This window comes from Salmo salar, chromosome 24 (assembly GCF_965601325.2).
Source record: "Salmo salar chromosome 24, fSalSal1, whole genome shotgun sequence".
In the NCBI taxonomy this organism is placed as follows: Eukaryota; Metazoa; Chordata; class Actinopteri; order Salmoniformes; family Salmonidae; genus Salmo; species Salmo salar.
This window is the reverse complement of record NC_138314.1, coordinates 36,112,501-36,134,541: the sequence shown is the minus strand read 5'-3', so window position 1 is coordinate 36,134,541 and position 22,041 is coordinate 36,112,501. Positions and strand designations below refer to the sequence as shown.

At 41.5% G+C, this 22,041-nt stretch overlaps 1 protein-coding gene across 1 annotated transcript in view; it reads right to left on the bottom strand.

The window, feature by feature from the left end:
- The window catches only part of LOC106585793 (cotranscriptional regulator ARB2A homolog), a 324,101-nt gene extending 307,384 nt beyond the window's left edge, over positions 1-16,717 (bottom strand). The window contains exons 1-4 of the mRNA XM_014172421.3: positions 16,470-16,717; positions 15,867-16,001; positions 13,172-13,273; positions 7,421-7,521 (exon numbers count right to left, since the gene is read on the bottom strand). Of these exons, the coding sequence (XP_014027896.1) occupies positions 7,421-7,521; positions 13,172-13,273; positions 15,867-15,966 (303 nt within the window). The 5' untranslated portion in view covers positions 15,967-16,001; positions 16,470-16,717. The remainder of the gene's footprint in view (positions 1-7,420; positions 7,522-13,171; positions 13,274-15,866; positions 16,002-16,469) is intronic.
- Between the last annotated feature and the right edge of the window lie 5,324 nt (positions 16,718-22,041).

Genomic DNA, 22,041 nt, shown 5'->3' with positions numbered 1-22,041 from the left:
AGTTGGTCAAATTATATTTCAACATTTTTGTTTGTTTACTATTCTTGTGGGGACATCTGGTCCCCACAAAAATAGTTAAACACGTCCACACACACACACACACACACACACACACACACACACACACACACACACACACACACCTTAAAAGGTTATCCTGGATCACACACACAAACAACAGCCTATGAAGTTTTGACACCTACTCATTCTAGGGTTTTTCTTTATTTCAATATATTCTACATTGAAAATAACTAATTGAATCATGTAGTAAACCAAAAAGTGTTAAACAAAACAAATATATATTTTATATTTGAGATTCTTCAAAGTAGCCACCCATGCCTCAATGACAGCTTTGCACACTGTTGTCATTAGGTAGTCACTTGGAATGCATTTCAATTAACAGGTGTGCCTTGCAAAAATGAATGGAATTTCTTTCCTTCTTAATGCATTTTAGCCAATCAGTTGTGTTGTGACAAGATAGGGGTGGTACACAGAATATGGTCGAATTGGTAGAATTCCTGAAAAGAAACCACTACTAAAGGACACCAATAGGATGTAGAGACTTGCTTGGGCCAAGAAACAAGAGCAAAGGACATTAGACCGGTGGAAATCTGTCCTTTGGTCTGATGAGTCCAAAAGTGAGATTTTGGGTTCACACTGCCGTGTCTTTGTGAGATGCAGAGTAGGTGAACGGATGACCTCTGCATGTGTGTTTCCCACCGTGAATCATGGAGGAGGAGGTGTTATGGTGTGGGGGTGCTTTGCTGGTGATACTGTCTGTGATTTATTTCAAGGCACAGTTTAACCAGCATGGCTGGTTTGCGCTTAGTGGGACTATCATTTGTTTTTCTACAGGACAATGACCCAACACACCTCCAGGCTGTGTAAGGGCTATTTGACCAAGAAGGAGAGTGATGGAGTGCTGCATCAGATGAACTGGCCTCCAAAATCACCCGACCTCATCCCAATTGAGATGGTTTGTGTTGAGTTGGACCGCAGAGTGAAGGAAAAGTAGCCAACAAGTGCTCAGCATATGTGGAGACTCCAGCAAGACTGTTGGAAAAGCATTCCACATGAAGCTGGTTGAGAGAATGGCAAAGCTGTCATCAAGGCAAAGGGTGGCTAAAATCTTAAATATATTGTGATTTGTTTAACACTTTTTTGTTTACTACATGATTCCATATGTGTTATTACATAGTTTTGATGTCTTCACTATTATTATACAACATAGAAAATAGTCAAAATAAAGAAAAACCCTTGAATGAGCAGGTGTCTCCAAACCCTATGACTGGTACTATATGCACACACACTCTGAAATAGACAGCCACAGCTCCAAGGGGTACTAGATAGCGTTCAATTTGTGTGTCTGTATGAGTGTGTGTAGCGGGCTAGGCTATTTCCACGCAGCCACTAAAGACAATTGTGGGAGATATTAACGGGGAGAACGTGGATCGGCTGACTGAGCACCCACCATGTTATTTAATCACAGCTCCTGACTGTGAGCACCTCCCTACGAACCTGTTACTGTCTCCTGCCACACCGCTGCTCAGGTAGGAGCCCTCAGAGACACATCCACAGGGATCCACACAACAGAAATTTATTTCAACAAACAGCTCCTTAAATTAGTGGCTTAGTGGGCAAGTATTCACAAGTTTTCAAACAATTCAATATGCTAATTCACCACAAACTGGGACATTAATCAAACAGTTTCCAGAACATGTAGAATACAGTAAAGCATTTGTGCTCCTTGGAAAGATCTTCGTATTAAGCTGTAAAAATAGATAAATAAACAAGAATAAGAATTATAATCTGGGCCCACAATGCAATGCCCCTGCATTCAACCCCAGCTGCAGATCTTTCCTCTACGCGGCCATCAAGACATTCTCCACATCGTCTTCCCATTCAGACAAGGCTGAAGTGCAAATTGGACATCTGGTGTTGTGATGTCTCTCACAATGCAGACACCATTTTCCCTAGCACTGCACTTGCGCAGCTAGCTCTGCTCTGTAGACTGGCAGGTCCATGGAAGGGATGGAGGGATAGAGACAGAGAGAGAGCGAGCTGATGGTACCCCCCACCTACGCAGGGTGGGTGGGCGCTCTCCCACCCCCACACTCCTAGCACTAGGGACAATCAGAGAAGGACACCGCGTCTCCTTTCCCCTCTCTCCACCTCCGCACAATGCATTGTGGGGTTCAGGAAGGCCATTGTTGTGAACGAGGGCTCTCAGCAGCAGGGGCTTTCTCTGCGCTCACCCCTAAACCTTGACCTGCTCTTCATAGCCCAAAAGACTCAGGGAGAGCATGTACAATAGCCATTAAAACCCTGAATGTATAAGAGAATACAGAAATATCTTTAGACAAGAAAGACCCCCTCATTTTCAATGGTGGAAAATGATTATGTCCAAAAGACAGAACTAGACCATAGCTAACCAGCCCAGACCCAGTCCATAGGAATATAGTGTCCTATTACCCTGATTCATTTCATAGGGCCTAACTACTATTAACTCCTATTAAATCCACAACATGGTATGTCACATGCGCAGAATACAACAGAATACAACCTTACCGCGAAATGCTTACTTACGAGCCCTTAACCAACAATTCAGAGTTTATAAAAAGTAAGTAAGAAAAATGTGCTAAATAAACTAAAGTAACAATAGTAAGCCAACAAAATAACAATAATGAGGCTATATACATATACAAGGGGTACCGGTACAGAGTCAATGTGTGGGGGTACAGGTTAGTTGAGGTATTTGAGGTAATATGTACATGTAGGTAGAGATAAAAGTGACTATGCATAGATAATAAACAGAGTAGCAGCAGTGTATGAAGAGTGTGAAGGAATATGTTTGTGGCGATCAATATGCATGTGTGTGTTGGAGTGTCAGTGTAGCATTTGTGAGTGTGTGTAGTGTTTGTGAGTCCAGTGAGTGTACATTGAGCCTGTGCAAGAGTGTCAGTGCAACAATAAAAAAAGAACAAAATAATGGGATCAATGCATAGTCTGACTAGCCATTTGATTAACTTTGATTATTCTATTCCATCTGCCCAGACAGAGTTTCTGTGTCATTTCATGAGAGTGACAATCATCGCCCGGCCCTGTGAATTAACCTGGCCTCAAGGCAGATGGATGGACAGACATACAGACGGAGACAGACAGGGGTCCAAGCCAACTTTAGCCACACCCCTCTCTCGTTATGTATCGTTATCACAGCTAGAGTCACCAGTGACATAGCCTATCACATGTTCCAATGAGATGCTGTCTCTGGTAACCACCAAATCTCATTAGCATGCTGGCTCCTTGATGAGCGTTCCATCTCTAAACGTCTGGGCCTGAGTCTGATGTCTGAGTTCAAGAAGGTCAAACGCCTCTGTTCCGCACTACTAAATGTTTGCTTCCAGCGTTTCAGATGCTGGATAACTCCGTCAGCTAAAGACAGGAAGGACTACACATAAGGCTAGTTCTCTAAGGACGTACCTGGATTAGAAGTGAAAAACACACAGGTAATCCCATCAAAGAGTCCATCTTTCTCTTTGAACTTCAAAGAATGAGCAGAAAAATTAAAAGCAAAATAGCGGGGATGCAAATTAACAAAATATTACAACAAATTTAAACATTGGTGTGTGATTAGCACATCAGAGCATGCAAATTGGAGCACGGGAGGGTCGGAATATCAGTCCAAATCAAAGTATGTAAAACAGAGCACGGAGGGCACTTCGTAGATACATACTCCATTCCTACATATTTTGAAGCACGCATACAGTTGAAGTCAGAAGTTTACATACACCTTAGCCAAATACATTTAAACTCAGTTTTTCACAATTCCTGATATTTAATCCTAGTGAAAATGTAATGTTTTAGGTCAGTTAGGATCACCACTTTATTGTGAAATGTCAGAATAATAGTAGAGAGATTTATTTCAGCTTTTATTTCTTTCAACACATTACCAGAGGGTCAGAAGTTTACATACACTCAATTAGTATTTGGTAGCATTGCCTTTAAATTGTTTAACTTCGGTCAAACGTTTCGGGTAGACTTCCACAAGCTTCCCACAATAAGTGAATTGTGGCCCATTCCTCCTGACAGAGCTGGTGTAACTGAGTCAGGTTTGTAGGCCTCCTTGCTCTCACACACTTTTTGAGTTTTACCCACACATTTTCTATAGGATTGAGGTCAGGGCTTTGTGATGGCCAACCCAATACCTTGACTTTGTTGCCCTTAAGCCATTTTGCCACAACTTTGGAAGTATGCTTTGGGTCATTGTCCATTTTGAAGACCCATTTGCGACCAAGCTTTAACTTCCTGACTGACGTCTTGAGATGTTGCTTCAATATATCCACATAATTGTCCTGCCTCATGATGCCATCTATTTTGTGAAGTGCACCAGTCCCTCCTGCAGCAAAGCACCCCCACAACATGATGCTGCCACCCCCGTGCTTCACGGTTGGGATGGTGTTCTTCGGCTTGCAAGCATCCCCCTTTTTCCTCCAAACATGACGATGGTCATTATGGCCAAACAGTTATATTTTTGTTTCATCAGACCAGAGGACATTTCTCCAAAAAGTACAATATTTGTCCCCATGTGCAGTTACAAACCGTAGTCTGGCTTTTTAATGGTGGTTTTGGAGCAATGACTTCTTTGCTGAGCAGCCTTTCAGGTTATGTCGATATAGGACTGGTTTTGCTGTGGATATAGATTCTTTTGTACCTGTTTCCTCCAGCATCTTCACAAGGTCCTTTGCTGTTTGCTGTTCTGGGATTGATATGCACTTCTCGCACCAAAGTACGTTCATACCTAGGAGACAGAACGCGTCTCCTTCCTGAGCGGTATGAGAGCTGCGTGGTCCCATGGTGTTTATACTTGAGTACTATTGTTTGTACAGATAAATGTGGTACCTTCAGGCGTTTGGAAATTGCTCCCAAGGATGAACCAGACTTGTTGAGGTATACCATTTTTTTCTGAGGTCTTGGCTGATTTCTTTTGATTTTTCCATGATGTCAAGCAAAGAGGCACTGAGTTTGTAGGAAGGCCTTGAAATACATCCACAGGCACACCTCCAATTGACTCAAATTATGTCAATTAGCCTATCAGAAGCTTCTAAAGCCATGACATCATTTTCTGGAATTTTCCAAGCTGTTTAAAGGCACAGTCAACTTAGTGTATGTAAACATCTGAACCACTGGAATTGTGATACAGTGAATTATAAGTGAAATAATATTTCTGTAAACAATTGTTTGAAAAATTACTTGTGTCATGCACAAAGTAGATGTCCTAACCGACTTGCCAAAACTATAGTTTGTAAACAAGAAATTTGTGGAGGGGTTGAAAAACGAGTTTTAATGACTCAAACCTAAGTGTATGTAAACTTACAACTTCAACTGTAGATGTAAGCTTCAACAGAAAGTATTAAAAAAAAGAAAGTATAAAAAAACAGCAAAATATATCTTGAAATCAATGGCAGATATTATTTTAGCTGAAGCCAGAGAAAATAAACTGACTTCGGAATGAACACACACACGCACACGCACGCACGCTGGAGCCGTAACAGTGGCGAGGGCCTGGAGGAATTAACTTCTTTGGGAACCGGGGGCAGTATTGAGTAGCTTGGATGAATAAGGTGCCCAGAGTAAACTGCCTGCTGCTCAGGCCCAGAAGCTAGAATATGCATATAATTAGTAGATTTGGATAGAAAACACTAAAGTTTCCAGAACTGTTAAAATAATGTCTGTGAGTATAACAGAACTCATATGGCAGGCAAAAACCTGAGAAAAATCCAACCAGGAAGTGGGAAATCTGAGGTTTGTAGTTTTTTTAAGTGATTGCCTATCCAATATACTGTGTCTATGGGCTCAGATTGCACTTCCTAAGGCTTCCACTAGATGTCAACAGTCTTTAGAACGTTGTTTCAGGCTTCTACTGTGAAAGGGGAGCAAATAAGAGCTGTTTGAACCAGGGGTCTGGCTGAAAGCCTTGAGTTGTTTATCGCTCGCGGCCGTGAGCACGAGCTCCATTCCCTTTCCTTTCTAAAGACAAAGGAATTGTCCGGTTGGAATATTATTGAAGATTTATGATAAAAACATCCTAAAGATTGATAATATACATCGTTTGACATGTTTCTACGAACTATAATAGAACTTTTTTGACTTTCCGTCTGGCCTTGTGCATTTGGATTACTGGACTAAACGCGCGTACAAAAAGGAGGTATTTGGACATAAAGATGACATATGTTTGGACATAAACTTTATCGAACAAAACAAACATTTATTGTCTAACATGGAGACCTGGGAGTGCCATCAGATGAAGATCATCAAAGTTAAGTGATTAATTTTAACGCTATTACTGACTTTTGTGACACCTCTCCTTGGTTGGAAAATCGCTGTATGGTTTTCTGTGGCTAGGCGCTGACCTAACATAATCGCATGGTGTGCTTTTGCCGAGAAGCCTTTTTGAAATCTGACACAGCGGTTGCATTATGGAGAACTTTATGTTTAATCGTATGTTAAGGGTCTTTTGAGTGTGAAGGTATAAACAGCTGTAATGCTGAGCCAGTTATAAATCAGGGTAAACCAATCCTGATCACGCACAACACGCACACAGACTAACACACACACAGAGACAGAGATCCACCACCCCCTGCCAAGGAAGGATCCACCACCCCCTGCCAAGGAAGGATCCACCACCCCCTGCCAAGGAAGGATCCACCACCCCCTGCCAAGGAAGGATCCACCACTCCCTGCCAAGGAAGGATCCACCACTCCCTGCCAAGGACGGATCCACCACCCCCTGCCAAGGACGGATCCACCACCCCCTGCCAAGGACGGATCCACCACCCCCTGCCAAGGACGGATCCACCACCCCCTGCCAAGGACGGATCCACCACCCCCTGCCAAGGACGGATCCACCACTCCCTGCCAAGGACGGATCCACCACTCCCTGCCAAGGACGGATCCACCACTCCCTTCCATGCGCCATGCCCACAAACACACTTTACTCTCAGGATATGTACCAGACAGAGACAAATACATGATGCACTGACCCTTTAGAAGACAAATCCAAGGAATAAAAAGTGTGTGTGTGTATGCGTGCATGTTCACCTTCCTCTCTGAATCCAATTAAAGCGTTATTAAAACTGGGGAGCAGAGAGGAATCAAAATCATCACCAGTTTCCCTTAATAATACCCTGTCAGAGATAGTTTCAATTTCAGGAAAATCAGGATAAATTCCTTACCTCTTTCGTCTTGTTTTAATTAACTTAATTTGCTATAGTAAAACAGAACAGCACCATCTCAGTACAAAAGGCAAAGGAATAGTACTGCAGTAGTACTAACAACAAGAGAACATAGGCCAACACTGGAGATTGATAGAGTTAGAGGGGGATGAACGGGGGTGAAGAGGGGGAGCAGCAACAATAAGTACCTCTCCCAACGCCTCGTAGCGTTTCTGATTCCACCTGTGGAGATCCTCTCGGGCGTTGAACACAAACGCCTCCCCTGTCGTAGTGTGCCTCAACTGGCCCTCTGATAGGCAGGCAGATAGACAGAGAAAGGGAGCGAGATGAACAAAGAGAGAGGCAGACACAGGGAGACAGACAGTGAGACAGACAGTGAAACAGAGGGAGGGAGAGAGACATCGTGTTAATCTAGTCCTACTCATTGGGACTGAATGAAAACCCTCTCCAGGGGGTGTAGTAGAGAAACTTCTGTCAGTACCTCAAGTCTTTTTGTTCCAGGTCAGGGGTTAATCTGGCAAACTACTGAAACATCATTTATAAATTGAAAAATCTTCAAAGAGTATAACAGGTTTCCAATTCATGTGTTGAATATCAATTAGTCAATCACGATATCCATTAAAACAGAATTGACCCCATCAAGTTTTTGCATTTAGCTGAGGCTGGAACAAGGGTTTGGAATTATAACTTTGGACCAAATCTTCGGCTCCCCAAAGAAAGAGAGAACTGAACGCCGCTGTTCAAACTGACTGCCGCTTAATTATGACAGGAAAGATAATGATGGTGTGAGGAGCAAAGCAGCGGTAGGAGGGAAAAAAATGCAGTGCTTGTTAGGTTTCTACCTCCGTATGGACATGCTGAAGTAGTTCCGCCTGTCAAAAGAAGCAAACTAGCTTTGACCTTCAGTTCAGATGGAGGCCTTGCTTTTCTGCGCCTCTCTCCCTTCCTGCAATTAAAGAGTTTGGCTGCCATTCCCCCATCTGGCAGGTACAAGGCCCGCGGATGCGGAGCCCTCTTCCAGTCACGACTCCAACGGCCTTCTGGGACGTCTGGCAGCCGAGGCCCAGACAGCTGGTGTGGCGTTAACTTGCTCTCCCTCCCTCTCTTTCCTCCCTTCTCTCTCTCCCTGTTTCTCACCCTGGCCTCATCACATGCCTCTGTAGCCCTATCCACCTGAGATCTGAGAGGGGGCGTTGGGTGTCAGCCGGACCACCACAACTGTTTCTCACGCTGCCTTGGAGGCTGGTCTTTGGGTGGCAGCCAATCAACCATCCCTCTCACTGACCCTGGTCACTCACCCCACCCACCACCACCACCACTCTGCCTAGCCAGTGGGGAGCGACAGGGGGCCGTGTGTGTAGGGGTAGTACGTTAGGAAATACACTACGACCATAGTGTTATTCATTGTTTCCATGGGAGAACTTTTAACACCTGTGGTTATTACAGCCCAAGTTCATTTCACAATAACACAACAAGCACAGAATAAGGTGATGAGGGAGAGCAATTCAAGACTACGAGCATCTTTTTCAAACTAAACAATTATCACTGCATCTGTTTAATACCTCCAAATACAATGCTTAACAATGAGGACATCTATCCTGTTGACACTGTAACATAACCATCTATCATTCTGTCGACACTGTAACATAACCATCTATCATTCTGTTGACGCTGTAACATAACCATCTATCATTCTGTCGACGCTGTAACATAACCATCTATCATTCTGTCGACGCTGTAACATAACCATCTATCCTGCTGTCGACGCTGTAACATAACCATCTATCATTCTGTCGACGCTGTAACATAACCATCTATCATTCTGTCGACGCTGTAACATAACCATCTATCATTCTGTCGACGCTGTAACATAACCATCTATCATTCTGTCGACGCTGTAACATAACCATCTATCATTCTGTCGACGCTGTAACATAACCATCTATCATTCTGTCGACGCTGTAACATAACCATCTATCATTCTGTCGACGCTGTAACATAACCATCTATCATTCTGTCGACGCTGTAACATAACCATCTATCATTCTGTCGACGCTGTAACATAACCATCTATCATTCTGTCGACGCTGTAACATAACCATCTATCATTCTGTCGACACTGTAACATAACCATCTATCATTCTGTTGACACTGTAACATAACCATCTATCCTGCTGTCGACACTGTAACATATCGAAGAACAAAACAGTATTAAATGTAATTGTGACCTCTAAGACTGCAAAACCCATAAAGCTAAAATACTGAAAGTATACGTACTTAACCGAAATAGCCGGAGGGTCTCATACTTTCTCAATTATTCCGCAACGGCAAACCCGGCAAAAACTAATAATCTATTATGCATACACAGTGGGGCGAGAAGTGAGCTATTAAACAGTAGCACTTAACAGAAGGAAGAGTGGATCCTAATGAAACCCTACATGCAAGGTGTGTGTGTGTCTCAAATCAAATCTTATTTGTCACATGCTTTGTAAACAACAGGTGCAGACTAACAGTGAATTGCTAACTTATGGGCCCTTCCCAACAATGCAGAAAATAATTATATGACCATGTAATGAATTAAACATTTAGGAGGCTTTATACAACTGATACATGTATGTTAATTATAAAGATGATGGCTTCTTCACAGTAGCCCTCCTGTTTTTCATTACTAGAAATCCAAGGTTATGTACACCTAGAGTGCCTTCAGAAAGTATTCACACCCCTTATTCCACATTTGTGTTACAGCCTGAATTTAAAATGGACTAAGGCCAGATGTTGTGTCAATGGCCTACACACAATACCCCGTAATGTCAAAGTGGAATTGTAGTTACTCCACATTACTAACCTAAATGACAGAGTGAAAAGGAAGCCTGTACAGAATACAGATATTCCAAAACATGCATCCTTTTTGCAATAAGGTACTAAAGTCAAGCTGCACATTGTTTTGGCTGAAAGAATGTCCTGAATGCAAAGGAGAAATGCTCACTAATAGGAATCTAAACTAATTGCTGCACAACATTTTTGAGAAATAAGCTTTTTGTGCATATGGAAACAATCTGGGATATTTTATTCAGCTCATGAAACATGGGACCAACACTCTTTATACAATCCAGGTGTGCAAAGCTCTTACAGACTTACCCAGAAAGACTCACTGCTGTAATCACTGCCAAAGGTGTTCTAACATGTATTGACTCAGGGGTGTGAATACTTACACTGCCTTGCGAAAGTATTCGGCCCCCTTGAACTTTTCGACCTTTTGCCACATTTCAGGCTTCAAACATAAAGATATAAAACTGTAATTTTTTGTGAAGAATCAACAACAAGTGGGACACAATCATGAAGTGGAACGAAATGTATTGGATATTTCAAACTTTTTTAACAAATAAAAAACGGAAAAATTGGGCGTGCAAAATTATTCAGCCCCCTTAAGTTAATACTTTGTAGCGCCACCTTTTGCTGCGATTACAGCTGTAAGTTGCTTGGGGTATGTCTCTATCAGTTTTGCACATCGAGAGACTGAAATTTTTGCCCATTCCTCCTTGCAAAACAGCTCGAGCTCCGTGAGGTTGGATGGAGAGCGTTTGTGAACAGCAGTTTTCAGTTCTTTCCACAGATTCTCGATTGGATTCAGGTCTGGACTATGACTTGGCCATTCTAACACCTGGATATGTTTATTTGTGAACCATTCCATTGTAGATTTTGCTTTATGTTTTGGATCATTGTCTTGTTGGAAGACAAATCTCCATCCCAGTCTCAGGTCTTTTGCAGACTCCATCAGGTTTTCTTCCAGAATGGTCCTGTATTTGGCTCCATCCATCTTCCCATCAATTTTAACCATCTTCCCTGCCCCTGCTGAAGAAAAGCAGGCCCAAACCATGATGCTGCCACCACCATGTTTGACAGTGGGGATGGTGTGTTCAGGGTGATGAGCTGTGTTGCTTTTACGCCAAACATAACGTTTTGCATTGTTGCCAAAAAGTTCGATTTTGGTTTCATCTGACCAGAGCACCTTCTTCCACATGTTTGGTGTGTCTCCCAGGTGGCTAGTGGCAAACTTTAAACGACACTTTTTATGGATATCTTTAAGAAATGGCTTTCTTCTTGCCACTCTTCCATAAAGGCCAGATTTGTGCAGTATACGACTGATTGTTGTCCTATGGACAGAGTCTCCCACCTCAGCTGTAGATCTCTGCAGTTCATCCAGAGTGATCATGGGCCTCTTGGCTGCATCTCTGATCAGTCTTCTCCTTGTATGAGCTGAAAGTTTAGAGGGACGGCCGGGTCTTCGTAGATGTGCAGTGGTCTGATACTCCTTCCATTTCAATATTATCGCTTGCACAGTGCTCCTTGGGATGTTTAAAGCTTGGGAAATATTTTTTTATCCAAATCCGGCTTTAAACTTCTCCACAACAGTATCTCGGACCTGCCTGGTGTGTTCCTTGTTCTTCATGATGCTCTCTGCGCTTTAAACGGACCTCTGAGACTATCACAGAGCAGGTGCATTTATACGGAGACTTGATTACACACAGGTGGATTCTATTTATCATCATTAGTCATTTAGGTCAACATTGGATCATTCAGAGATCCTCACTGAACTTCTGGAGAGAGTTTGCTGCACTGAAAGTAAAGGGGCTGAATAATTTTGCACGGCCAATTTTTCAGTTTTTTCTTTGTTAAAAAAGTTAATATCCAATAAATTTCGTTCCACTTCATAATTGTGTCCCACTTGTTGTTGATTCTTCACAAAAAATTACAGTTTTATATCTTTATGTTTGAAGCCTGAAATGTGGCAAAAGGTCGAAAAGTTCAAGGGGGCCGAATACTTTCGCAAGGCACTGTATATAAATCAGAAACAGTATTTATGTATTTCCTTTTCAATACATTTGCAAAAATGTCTAAAAACATGTTTTCACTGTGTCATTATGGGGTACAGTGTGTAGATGGGTGAGAAACAAAATCAATTTAATCCATTTTGAATTCAGGCTGTAACAACAAACTGTGCAATAAGTCAAGGGGTATGAATACTTTCTGAAGGCACTGTAATTAAGTGTGTGTGTGTGCACTTGGGTGTGCGCACTTGTGTGTGTATGAGAGTTCAGCTCCATCGCCTCCACAACACAGCCTCTCAGAGGAATAGGTTTCCTCAAAATGTCTCCCCTTTTTCTGGCATAATTAGCATGCAGTTCTCAATTCTGGAGCGTAATAGGTGTACATAACCTTGGATTTCCAGTAATGAAAAACCGGAGGGCTACTGTGACGAAGTCATCATCTTTATAATTAAGATACCGGTTTCAATTGTATACAGCCTCTTAAATATGGTCCTATTTTTTACACTATTTAGACATAGGCTAACTTGGGTGTTGGTGAAGAATACCCTCCAGTCATGGCAGCACTGAGCTATCTCCGCACTGAGCCGGAGGGGCTTTATATAGAAATGATATTCTTGGAGAGTGAAGAAGACACCCAAGGCAGGCTCCTCAGCCGTGGCAGCCCGGGCCTGTTCTTAAGGGCAGCAAGGCTATGCAAATCCTCCGTCAGATTGAGTGCAAGGCTGAGTAGGTTACTGACAGGCCGTAGAATACACAACATGTCTTCCTCAGGACAGCCACATAGCCAGCCAGCAGAGGCTGTCACACAGAGAAAGAGAGATGGAAAGAGAGAGAGCAAGCGAGAGAAGTGCAGGAGAGAGAGCAAAAGAGAAAGAGACAAAAGCAGTGCAGGACAGAGGGAGAGAGCAGAAGAGAGAGAGAAATGGAAGAATCCGAGACAGGTTCTCTAATATGGTCTCAAAATGAGGATAATTTCCTGTGCATTCAAATGATGCGGAATCTTTTCAATTCCGAGATTGTTCAAATAATTTTGCTAAAAATGTAATGTTAAATGCAAAGCAATAATTTCCATGCAAGACATCCACACAAAATTGAAATGATATGACTTACGCTCGTTGAAAGCATACTCAAACTCTTCAAGCGTCTTGGGGAAAGTGAGTGGAGGTTCGTCCTTCTTCATTAGTTCGTCTAAGTCTATTCTGGACAACAAGTCTGGGTCAGGTGTGGGGAGGGACACAGAGAATCAATATTAGCAACATTTACACTCAGAACCTGCTGAAACACACAGGCAGTCAAAGGCCTAGCCTCATCTCATCTGTTGCTAGTGTGACTAGAACTAGTGTGACTAGAACTGTGACAATTGTTGCTGGGAAGACTATGTTGGTTTAGCAGAATGAAACAAATAAAATAGGCTAAGGCTAGGTATTCATATTTACAGTGTTGTAGTAATGTTTCCTCTCAGTACAGTTTCATAATATACAACAACAACTAATTAGGCTAGGCAAGTTACAGAAGGAAACAAACCTAGGCTATTGCAGAGTGCTTGGACATAGTTAGAAGTCATAACAAAAAATACATTAAAAAGGGGCAATTTGCAATTGCTACATATCCTACCGGTCAAAAGTTTTAAAACACCAACTCATTCAAGGGTTTTTCTTTAATTTGACTATTTTCTACATTATAGAATAGTAGTGAAGACATCAAAACTATTAAATAACACATATGGAATCATGTAGTAACCAAAAAAAGTGTTAAATCAAAATATATTTTTAAATAGCCACCCTTTGCCTTGACAGCTTTGCACACGCTTGGCATTCTCTCAACCAGCTTCATGAGGTAGTCACCTGGAATGCATTTAAAATTAACAGGTGTTCCTTCTTAAAATGTTCATTTGTGGAATTTCTTTCCTTAATGCATTTGAGCCAATCAGTTGTGTGACAAGGTAGGGGTGGTATACAGAAGATATCCCTATTTGGTAAAATAAGTCCATATTATGGCAAGAACAGCTCAAATAAGTAAAGAATAATGAAAATGTAAACCAAACACTGTATAGCTTCAAAACATGGTCAAAACTACACTAAACAAAAATATAAACGCAACACGTAAAGTGTGTTATATCCTGTTAGTAACAGGTTATATCCCTGTTAGTGACCATTTCTTCTTTGCCAAAATAATCCACCCACCTGACAGGTGTGGCATATCAAGAAGCTGATTAAACTGCATGATCATTACACAGGTGCACCTTGTGCTGGGGACAATAAAAGGCCACTCTAAAATGTGGAGTTCTGTCACACAACACAATGCCACAGATGTCTCATGTTTTGAGGAAGCTTGCAATTGGCATGCTGAGTGCAGGAATGTCTACCAGAGGTATTGCCAGAATTTAATGTTAATTTATCTACCATAAGCCGCCTCAAACATACATTTTAGAGAATTTGGCACTACGTCCAACCGGCATCACAACCGCAGACCACATGTACGTGGTTTGCTGATGTTAACAATGTCAACAGAGTGCCCCATGGTGGCGGTGGGGTTATGGTATGGGCAGGCATAAGTTACAGACAATGTACACAATTGCATTTTATCGATGGCAATTTGAATGCACAGAGATACCATGACGAGATCCTGAGGCCCATTGTCGTGCCATTCATCTGGTGCCATCACCACATGTTTCAGCATGATAATGCACGGACCCATGTCTCAAGGATCTGTACACAATTCCTGGAAGTTGAAAATGTCCCAGTTCTTCCATGGCTTGCATACTCAGCAGACATGTCAGCCATTGAGCAAGTTAGGTATGCTCTGGATCGACATGTACGACAGCATGTTCCAGTTCCTGCCAATATCCAGAAACTTCGCACAGCCATTGAAAAGGAGTGGGACAACATTCCACAGGACACAATCAACCCGATCAACTCTATGTGAAGGAGATGTGTCGCGCTGCATGAGGCAATCGGTGGACACACCAGATACTGACTGGTTTTCTGATCCACGCCCATACCTTTTTTGTATCTGTGACCAACAGATGCATATCTGTATTCTCAGTAATGTGAAATACATAGATTACGGCCTAATGAATTTATTTCAATTGACTGATTTGCTTATATGAACTGTAACTCGTAGAAATCTTTGAAATTGTTGCATATTGTGTTTATTATTTTTGTGTTTATTATCTGGGATGGTCAGTCCTTGCAGCCATAGCTCTGTCTATCAATTTGAGAGTGGTTACATTTCTCCAGCTTCATCTCTCAGCTGTTCACCAAAACAGAAGTGGGGTCCCCGATTTGTTATTGTTTGAACTGAAGATTGCCCATTCAACACTCTTCAGAGCTGTTCCATGTAAATTGAATAAATATGTTTAGCCTACACGAGGAAAAGAGGGGAAAGCATCCTAAATACTAAATTCAAACATAGGCAGTGTGTGTCCCATCTTTACTGGAACCTGTGGAAAAACAAAGGGGATATGCAGAGAAAAAAGTACCCTATAGGCTAGAGATTGAGAGGGCAAAGCCCATTTCTCCCTTTAGCAGGATCAGACTATATATAGCCCTTCCTACTCTCAAACTAGAGTCCTCTCGGCAAACAAATGTCTAGGTGACAGGCAGTAGGAGCACTGTTCACCAGTCTTCAATGGCCCTTGTGACAGACAACACAACGGACACCAAGAAATAGAAGTTGACTAGCTTACATTTACTTTCAAGCTGTGAGTGTGCACAATTAGAGATTCGCCATTTTCAGTACTATACAAACCCATTATCACACTCAACTGTACAAGGAAGCCAAGACCAGCTAGCTAGTTGCTTACCTTTCAGTGCAGTTGTTTTCTCTTTATCCTCCTGGCCAGAAATCTGGGCCATGGTTATCCACAAATTGAACAGTATAAAAGTGCAGGGTCGAGTAAGCATGGATTTTCTGTTCTTGTGGATCACTGCAGGTCATTCTACATGGAAGGGAATAGAACATGGGGCTCCCACTTTATATAGTTACAATGTAACATGAACAACTACATTGTTTGTATTTTAAAGATAGGTACATTACTAGTGAAGGCAATTCAATTAAATGAGGCTAAGTAGTTAACCTGCTATGGATTGCAGAAGCATGCAACTGCAAAGGAAAGTTATGGCAAATATCATGTAGCTAGCTAACTTCGGAAATAACAGGCGCTGACATTTTAGTAAGTTACTGTAGCTAGTTAGCTAAGCAATATAGCTAGACATGAATATGCAAGCACTTGCGTGCAAGAGGTAGAGGTATCCAAACAACCTAAACCCAGGGACAGGGAGTGTGCATGCACATACGTCAAGCCATCTCCAGGAGCAAAGCGTTCGTTTCACACGTGTGCATGGCAGTTAACGTCAGTGAAATATTATTTTATTTTACAATCATGCAATTTGCTTGAATCACATACCAACACGTAACAAGCGAATGTCCAAATAACAATCATCCAGCATCCACTGACACTGCCTCCTTAAAATGTACAAAACAGGAAGGAATCTTAGAAATGGAAGCTTCCGGGTTACCGAGACAACCGCCTGGAAGGAATATTTAAAGAGACAGATCCACCCACCAAGGCACGTCACATTGGAAGAACGAAGTACAACATTACAGACTTTCGACTCTCCCAACCTATGCCCGCACGGTCCTGCACCCACGGTCCCACCACCATCTCTGCAACAATGTTTTCAAGAGTACAGTGCCTTCAGAAAGTATTCACACCTCTTGTCTTTTTCCAGATTTTGTTGTTAAAGCCTGAATTCAAAATTGTTTTAAAAAGTTTAAATGTCACTGGCCTACACACAATACCCAACAATGTCGATGTGGAATTTTGTTTTTAGAAATGTTTCTAATTCATTAGAAAAGAAAAGCTGAAATGTCTTGAGTCAATAAGTATTCAACCCCTTTTTTATGGCAAGCCTAAATAAGTTCAGGAGTAAAAATGTGTTTAACAAGTCACATAACAAGTTGCTCTGTGTGCAGTAATAGTGTTTAACATCATTTTTGAATGACTACCTCATCTCTGTACCACACACATACAATTCTCTGTAAGGTCCCTCAGTCGAGCAGTCAATTTCAACCACAGATTCAACCACAAAGACCAGGGAGGTTTTCCAATGCTTTGCAAAGAAGGGAACCTATTGATAGATGGGTATAAAAAATTAAAAGCAGACATTGATATCCTTTGACCATGGTGAAGATATTAATTACATTTTGGATGGTGTATCAACACACCTAGTCACTACAAAGATACAGGCGTCCTTCCGAACTCAGTTGCCGGAAAGGAAGGAAACCGCTCAGGGATTTCAGCATGAGGTTCATGGTGACTTTAAAACAGTTACAGAGTTTAATGGCTGTGATAAAAGAAAACTGAGGATGGATAAACAACATTGTATACTAACCTAAATGACAGAGTGAAAAGAAGGTATTCTGTACAGAAGGTAGCCTGTCCAAAACATGCATTCTATTGCAAAAAGGCAGTTAAAATAATACTGTAAAAAATGCGGCAAAGCAATTAACTTTTTGTCCGGAATACAAACCGTTATGTTTGGAGCCAATCCAGTACAACACATTACTGAGCACCACTCTCCATATTTTCAAGCATAGTGGTAGCTGCATCATGTTATAAGTATGTTGGTAATCGTTAAAAGTATACTTTGGGATTTTGGAAAATGAGGACCTTTATCTACTTTCCCAGAAAAACGCAGAAACATAAAAATGGTATCCACGAGTTAATCTAACTCTGGGAAAGTAGATACATTTCCTCATTGCCAAAATCCCGAAGTATCCCTTTAAGGACTGGGAAGTTTTTCTGGATAAAGAATATGTAATGGAGCTAAGCACAGGCCAAATCCTAGAGGAAAAACTGGTTCAGTGTGCTTTCCACCAGACACCGGGAGATGAATTCACCTTTCAGCAGGACAATAACCTAAAACATAAGGCCAAATCTACACTGGAGTTTCTTACCAAGAAGACAGCGAATGTTCCTGAGTGGCCGAGTTACAGTTTTGACTTCAATCTGCTTGAAAATCTATGGCAATACGTGAAAATTGTTGTCAAGCAATCAATTATCAACAACTAATTTGACAGAACTTGAAGAATTTTGAAAATAATAATGGGCAACTGTTGCACAATCCAGGTGTGGAAAGCTCTTAGAGACTTACCCAGAAAGACTCACAGCTGAAATCGCTGCCAACGGTGATTCTAACATGTATTGACTCTGGGGGTTGAATACTGTTTAATTTCTCATGATTTGAAAAAAAGTGTTAGAATTTTTCTTTCTCTTTGACATTAGAGTATTTTGTGTAGATAGTTGACAGAAAATGACATTTAAATCCATTTTAATCCCATTTTGTAACAAAAAAAATGTGGAAAAAGTAAAAGGGTGTGAATGCTTTCTGATGGCACTGAATAAGCAGTTTTCATCCTCCAAAATAAACATTACATCCCAAAAGCAGCATAGGTTTACGGTTTGAATAAATATGTTTCCTTTATTCAGGGATATCAAGGAGTCATAACTCCTGGGGAAGATTATTTGTATCCTAAACATTAGAATAAGCTCTTCTTTGGAATTCCCTGCTACTTATGTGTCAGTAATCACATTATTCTGCAAAGCGCAATTCTCCATAAAATAACTATTGAGTATTTGTGATGAAGCCTTCATTTCCATTGACTGGTGTTTTCTATAAGTAAGATATCACCTGTCAACAATGAAAATGTATTAGAATGTGATTGAATAGTGAGTGTTTGTTTCGGAAAGACAAAACAAACCACAGCTTCCATTCTTTCCTGAGAATAGATGAGAGAACCTTGTTGTGTAAACCCTAACATCTTACACGAGCTGTGGCTTAAATTCCTACACCAATATGAAAAGAATAGCTTTTCATCGTATTATGCTAAATATAAGCAGCACACTTTTTCATGTGGAGAAAAAGAATGGCTTGAGAGCATTTTGTTGTAGTTATTTTATTAGTAGTTTATATGATCATATACAGTGCATTAGGAAAGTATTCAAACCCCTTGACCTTTTCCACATTTTGTTACGTTACAGCCTTAATCTAAAATGGATTAACTGAAAAAAACTCCTCATCAATCAACACAGAATACCCCGTATTGACAAAGCGAAAACATTTTTTTTGCCATTTTTGCAAATGTATGAAAATTAAAACAGAAATACCTTATTTACATAAGTATTCAAACCCTTTGGTATGAGACTTGAAATTGAACTCAGGTGCATCCTGTTTCCACTGATTATCCTTCAGATGTTTCCACGACTTGATTGGAGTCCACCTGTGGTAAATTCAATTGATTGGACATGATTTGGAAAGGCACACACCTGTCTACATAAGGTCTCACAGTTGACAGTGCATGTCAGAGCAAAAACCAAGCCATGAGGTCGAAGGAATTCAGATCAAATAAAATGTTTATTTGTCACATGCGCCGAATACCTTACATTGAAATGCTTACTAAATTGTCCGCATAGCTGCGAGACAGGATTGTGTTGAGGCACATCTGGGGGAGGGTACCAACACATTTCTGCAGCATTGAAGGTCCCCAAGAACACAGTGGCCTCTATAATTCTTAAATGGAAGATGTTTGGAACCACCAAGACTCTTCCTAGAGCTGCCCCCCGGCCAAACTGAGCAATCGGGGGAGATGGTCCTTGGTCAGGGAGGTGACCAAGAACCTGATGGTTACTCTCACGGAGCTCCAGAGATCCTCTGTGGAGATGGGAGAAATTTCCAGACGGACAACCATCTCTGCAGCACTCCACCAATCAGGCCTTAATGGTAGCGTGGCCAGATGGAAGCCACTCCTCAGTAAAAGGCACATGACAGCCCACTTGGAGTTTGCCAAAAGGCACCTAAATGACTCTCAGACCATGAGAAACAAGACTCTCTGGTCTGATGAAATCAAGATTGAACTCTTTGGCCTGAATGCCAAGCGTTACGTCTGCAGGAAACCTGGCACCATCCCTATGGTGCAGCATGGTGGTGGCAGCATCATGCTGTGGGGATGATTTTCAGCGGTAGAGACTGGGAGACTAGTCAGGATCGAGGGAAAGATGAACAGAGCAAAGTACAGAGAGATCCTTGATGAAAATCTCCTCCAGAGCCCTCAGAACCTCAGACTAGGGCGAAGTTTCCCCTTCCAACAGGACAGCGACCCTGAGCACACAGCCAAGACAATGCAGGAGTGGCTTCGGGACAAGTGTCTGAATGTCCTTGAGTAGCCCAGCCAGAGCCCGGACTTGAACCTGATCAAACATCTCCTGAGAGACCTGAAAATAGCTGTGCAGCGAGGCACCCCATCCAAGCTGACAGAGTTTGAGAGGATCTACAGAGGAGAATGGGAGAAACTCTCCAAATCCAGATGTGCCAAGTTTGTAGCATGATACCCAAGAAGACTCGAGGCTTTAATCGCTGCCAAGGGTGCTTCAACAAAGTACTGAGTAAAGGGTCTGAATACTTACGTAAATGTAATATTGATTTTTTTTATATATATAAATTTGCAACAATGTATGAAAACCTGTTTTTGCTTTGTCATTGTGGGGTTTTGTGTGTAGAGTGATGAGGGGGAAAAAACAATTTAATCCATTTTAGATTAAGGCTGTAACATAACAAAATGTGGAAAAAGTCAAGCGGTCTAAATTCTTTCCGAATGCACTGTGTGTATTCTACTGGTCACTCATTTGCAGGAAACTATATACATTCTTAGAAAAAAGGGTTCCAAAGGGGTTCTTTGGCTGTTCCCATAGGAGAACCCTTTTTGGTTCCAGGTAGAATCAAATCAAATCAAATCAAATTTATTTATATAGCCCTTCGTACATCAGCTGATATCTCAAAGTGCTGTACAGAAACCCAGCCTAAAACCCCAAACAGCAAGCAATGCATGTGAAAGAAGTGGCTAGGAAAAACTCTTTTGGGTTCCATGTAGAACGCGTGTGGAATGGGTTATATTCTGCATTTAACTCAAAAGGGTTCTAACTGGAACCAAAAAGGGTTCTTTAGAGGGTTCGCCAATGGGGACAGCCAAATAACCCTTTAATTTTATAGAAAGCACCTTTTTTTCTAAGGGTGTATAAGAAAAACAGCAACATATCACTCTTAATTTACTCTCAATGTATTACAAAGTTGTAACATATCTACCTGGTTGGTAATGTATTGGGATGGAATAAAAAACAATGTAATGTGTTAAAAGTTTGAAGAAAAGGGAGATGGTTTTTTATTTTCATGTTTAATTCTACTAGATTCTGTCTTGTCTCATCAATAAGAAAATACAGAAAACCTGGTAGGGAAAGTATCAAAAATAACAAATAACAAACTATGCTCTCAGTACTGTCTGTTACATGGTGGGACACATTCTGGTGACAGTCTGTAATCATAACACATCTTCTCCTCTAAATCGGAGTATTTGAAGTTTGTTGTTTGAACTGGGAGAAAATATGCTGACACCAATGCCTTTACACAAGCTGCTTCAACATTTCGACAACCTCAGTGATCAGTCCCTGGAAACACGTCTTCTCAAGCAAAAACTCTGCCTCCAATCCAGAAACCTGTCCCATGGATGTACACCAAAAAGATGAAATCCCAATGATGCAGCACACACACACATATATACACACACACACACACACACACACACACACACACCACACACACACACACACACACACACACACACACACACACACACACACACACACACACACACACACACACACACAGCTTCTCTAACCCTGTGATGCATACACTATACAACGTTTCTCATTTTTAACACAAACGGATTTTGGTGGAAGGAGTCTTCTGAATGGAGTGCAGTAGTTTTAATTGATGATGTTTGCTGCAGCATGCTGTTCCTCCTGGGCCTTGAGATCCAGCAGGGTTCTGGTTGAAGTAACATTTCTGTAGCTCCTCCACCACAGGATTCTCTTTATCTTCCAGAGCTGCACCATTTTGATCTCCCACCTGGAACACACACACACA